The sequence below is a fragment of the Vollenhovia emeryi genome, unplaced genomic scaffold (genome assembly GCF_000949405.1).
Source record: "Vollenhovia emeryi isolate VEMERY1.0 unplaced genomic scaffold, V.emery_V1.0 DF943183.1, whole genome shotgun sequence".
NCBI lineage: Eukaryota > Metazoa > Arthropoda > Insecta > Hymenoptera > Formicidae > Vollenhovia > Vollenhovia emeryi.
In genome coordinates this window covers 1-3,197 of record NW_011963183.1, presented here as the reverse complement: position 1 = coordinate 3,197, position 3,197 = coordinate 1, and the positions used below count along the sequence as shown (strand labels likewise).

At 47.6% G+C, this 3,197-nt stretch overlaps 1 protein-coding gene across 1 annotated transcript; it reads left to right on the top strand.

The window, feature by feature from the left end:
- Nucleotides 1–46: 46 nt before the first annotated feature.
- LOC105566589 lies at nucleotides 47–1,580 on the top strand. Its single transcript, XM_012020710.1, has 2 exons — nucleotides 47–657; nucleotides 765–1,580. The coding sequence occupies exons 1-2, from the start codon at nucleotides 285–287 to the stop codon at nucleotides 1,568–1,570; spliced, it is 1,179 nt and encodes a 392-aa protein (XP_011876100.1). The 5' UTR covers nucleotides 47–284; the 3' UTR covers nucleotides 1,571–1,580.
- Nucleotides 1,581–3,197: the final 1,617 nt, after the last annotated feature.

The following is a 3,197-nucleotide window of genomic DNA, read 5'->3' as shown; positions in this document are numbered from 1 at the left end:
ACCTCGACATTTTCGTATTAGGATTTTCGTCTTACTTTTTGCTCAGAAATACGCTATTAAAATTATGCAAAGGGCCTCGTCCGGATGGAATAATAATTGTAGTAGTCGTGCCTCTGGTCACGAACTCACAACAGAGTTTAAATATTTCCCGTGACAAAAGAAAAATCCCCCGCGCCTGGCGCCATGCGTGGCGGCGCGGGATAACCTCATTGTGTTCTCTGTTGCGTAATCATCAACAGCGTACTGGTCTTTTTCCGCGTATTTGGTGTAATTTTAGCATTATCATGTCGGATTCACATCGTCGCAAGAAGTCCAGATCTCCAAGTAAACGGAAGGAGAAATCGAGACATCATCGTCACTCACGAGAGCATGCTCGTAGCGAGAGACGCGATCGTTCACGCCCGCAAGGTTATGAACGTACTCGCGACCATAGCCCGGTTCGCTCTCGCAGCCGATCTCGCGCGCCCGAGGAAAGAAGTATTTTGGCTGAACTCCATCCCCAACTAGTTGCCCAAATTTCTGAACTGTGCAGAAATTTCCAAAACACATCTCCAGGGGAGGTTATACCGCCTACCACGAATCCTAGCGTTCAACCGCATTCAGAGCAGCAGCCACCAAAAGACACGCCGGTTCCCACGAACCGGGGCGATGCACCAGGTATGTCCCTTTGCCGACCCTGTTTTCCACGAAAGAAAAATGGATACAGAAGGGACATAGCCGATGTGTTCTTTTCGGCGCTCGCTCACTTTTCTTTTCATTCGCAGGCGGCCGATCGGTCTCTTTTAACGAACAGGAGCCTCCCTCGCAACCTTCGTTTTCGGCAGAGCTATTCGCAACTCAATCTGAAGTTCCCTCAGATATAGTATGGGACTCGACAATTTTAGATTTTGCACGCTCAACGGTACAGACAGGGCTTCCCGAGAATCTTCGCCGAGAACTTCTTCAGAAATATGAGGTTAGAGGCGACCTTGCGGCTTTGGGTCCACCTAAAATCAACAAACTACTGCTGCCGGCCCTGAAATCCTCATCGTCCACGGTGAAAAGAGACGAATACCAAACAGAGCGCCAGGCCCAACTCGCGGCAGCATTAAATGCTATTGGTTGCGGTACTTCAACTTTTTTAAAGCCGGAAGTTTTGGATTGCCTCCCTGAGGAAGGAAAACTGGCTATTCGCCAAATATCTGAGGGAATCCGCCTCAATGCGGATCTCCAGTATCGTCTCTCAATTGCTCGTAGAGCCTTTATCAAGCCAACGTTAACTCTGTTGGGAAAGTCAACGGCTGACTCTGCTCCCGTAGACGAATGGCTCTTTGGCAGTTCTTTTGCCGACGAAATCAAGGATGCCCAAGCGTGCGAAAAAGTTGCCCGTGGTCTAGTGAAGACAACGCCAGTCGCCCCCAAGGCCACTTCACAACAACCGAAGCGTTTTCAACCCCAGGCTGCTCCCACTACATCGGGAAATGCCAAGGCCCCCACTCGGTCGAGATTTCACTCCCGAGCGGGGGCTCGTCAAACCAGGGCCCGCTCGACACACCGGTCCAGATCGAAGTCTCGTGCCCACCACCGATAAACAGGGTAAGCGTCGCAGGTCGCCTGGCAAATTTCATCAATGAATGGAAGCGTATAACTTCAGATCCAAGGGTCTTACAGGCGGTCCAGGGGTACAAAATTCCCTTTGTAAAACCCCCAGAAATGCGCCCTTCTCTGACAGAACCGGTTTTCTCAGCCTCAACTTCACGTCATTGCGATTCTGAAATTGCCCGACTCTGTACTGCAGGGGCAAGTTACAGTGTCAAACCTTCACAGGATCAATTTCTGTCCCCGTTTTTTCTTATAGAAAAATCTAGTGGTGGAATGCGGTTCATTTTGAATCTCAAGGAGCTCAATTCTTACATGGATCCTCCGCATTTTAAATTGGAAGATTGGCGAACTGTGGTTCGCCTCATGCTTCCCGATTTTGAAATGTCATCCATCGACCTTGAAGATGCATACCTCGTCGTTCCAATACATCCTTCATATAGGAAGTTCTTGCGTTTTCAATGGAGGGGTACAACATATGAATGGGCTGCTCTTCCTTTCGGACTCGCCACCGCTCCATACATTTTTTCCAAGATCCTTCGACCAGCGATAAAATTATTGAGATCTCAAGGTTTTGACTCCGTTGTCTACCTTGACGATTTTTTACTGCTAGCTTCATCAAAACCTGCATGTCGGGATAATGTGCGAGCTCACCTGAAGCTACTCGGTGACCTTGGATTTGTCATCAATTACTCAAAATCAGAATTAGAACCGTCACGACAACGCAAATTTCTTGGCTTCATTTTTAATTCGGAGCAACAATCCGTATCAATCCCGAATGATCGCCGAAGAAAACTTTTCTCTCTCGTCGCAAAGTTCTCACCTGGTTCTACATGCACTATCAGAGACTTCGCAAGTATGATTGGCTCTCTGGTATCAATTTGTCCGGCAGTGCAATACGGACTCCTTTATACGAAATCTTTTGAGAGAGAAAAATTTTACAATCTCATTTCGGCCGAAAATAATTATGCTGCTAAGATGACAATCTCAAATTCATTGAAAAAGGATTACCTTTGGTGGTTAACCATTTTATCGGATAATTATCAAGCGAATCACATCCGCTCAGGTCCCTATGCTTGCGAGATTTTTACCGATGCATCTCTTTCGGGATGGGGAGCGTCTTGTTCTTTGCAGCGAACCCACGGTTGGTGACTGAAACTGACAAATCTCGCCACATAAATTATCTCGAACTCAAGGCCATTTTTTACGCCCTGAAATGCTTCGCCAAAGACCTCAGCGACTGTGACATCCTGCTTAGAGTGGATAATACCACAGCAATCTCGTAGATTAACAGATTCGGCTCGGTTCAACACCTTCACCTCTCCTCATTGGCCAAGGAGATTTGGCAGTGGTGCGAGGCCAGAAATCTTTTCCTTTTCGCCTCTTATATTGCCTCAGGAGACAATGTTATTGCCGATGAAGAGTCTCGCCAACAGGTTCCAGATACTGAATGGTCCCTTTCGGCTAGGGCCTTCAATTCGATTTTGCGAGAGTATGGGCCGTTTGACATCGATCTTTTTGCCTCGGTACTCAATGCCAAGTGTTCAATTTACGTGTCCTGGTTCCCAGATCCGGGTGCTTGGACGATTGATGCATTTACCCTCGCTTGGGAAAATTTC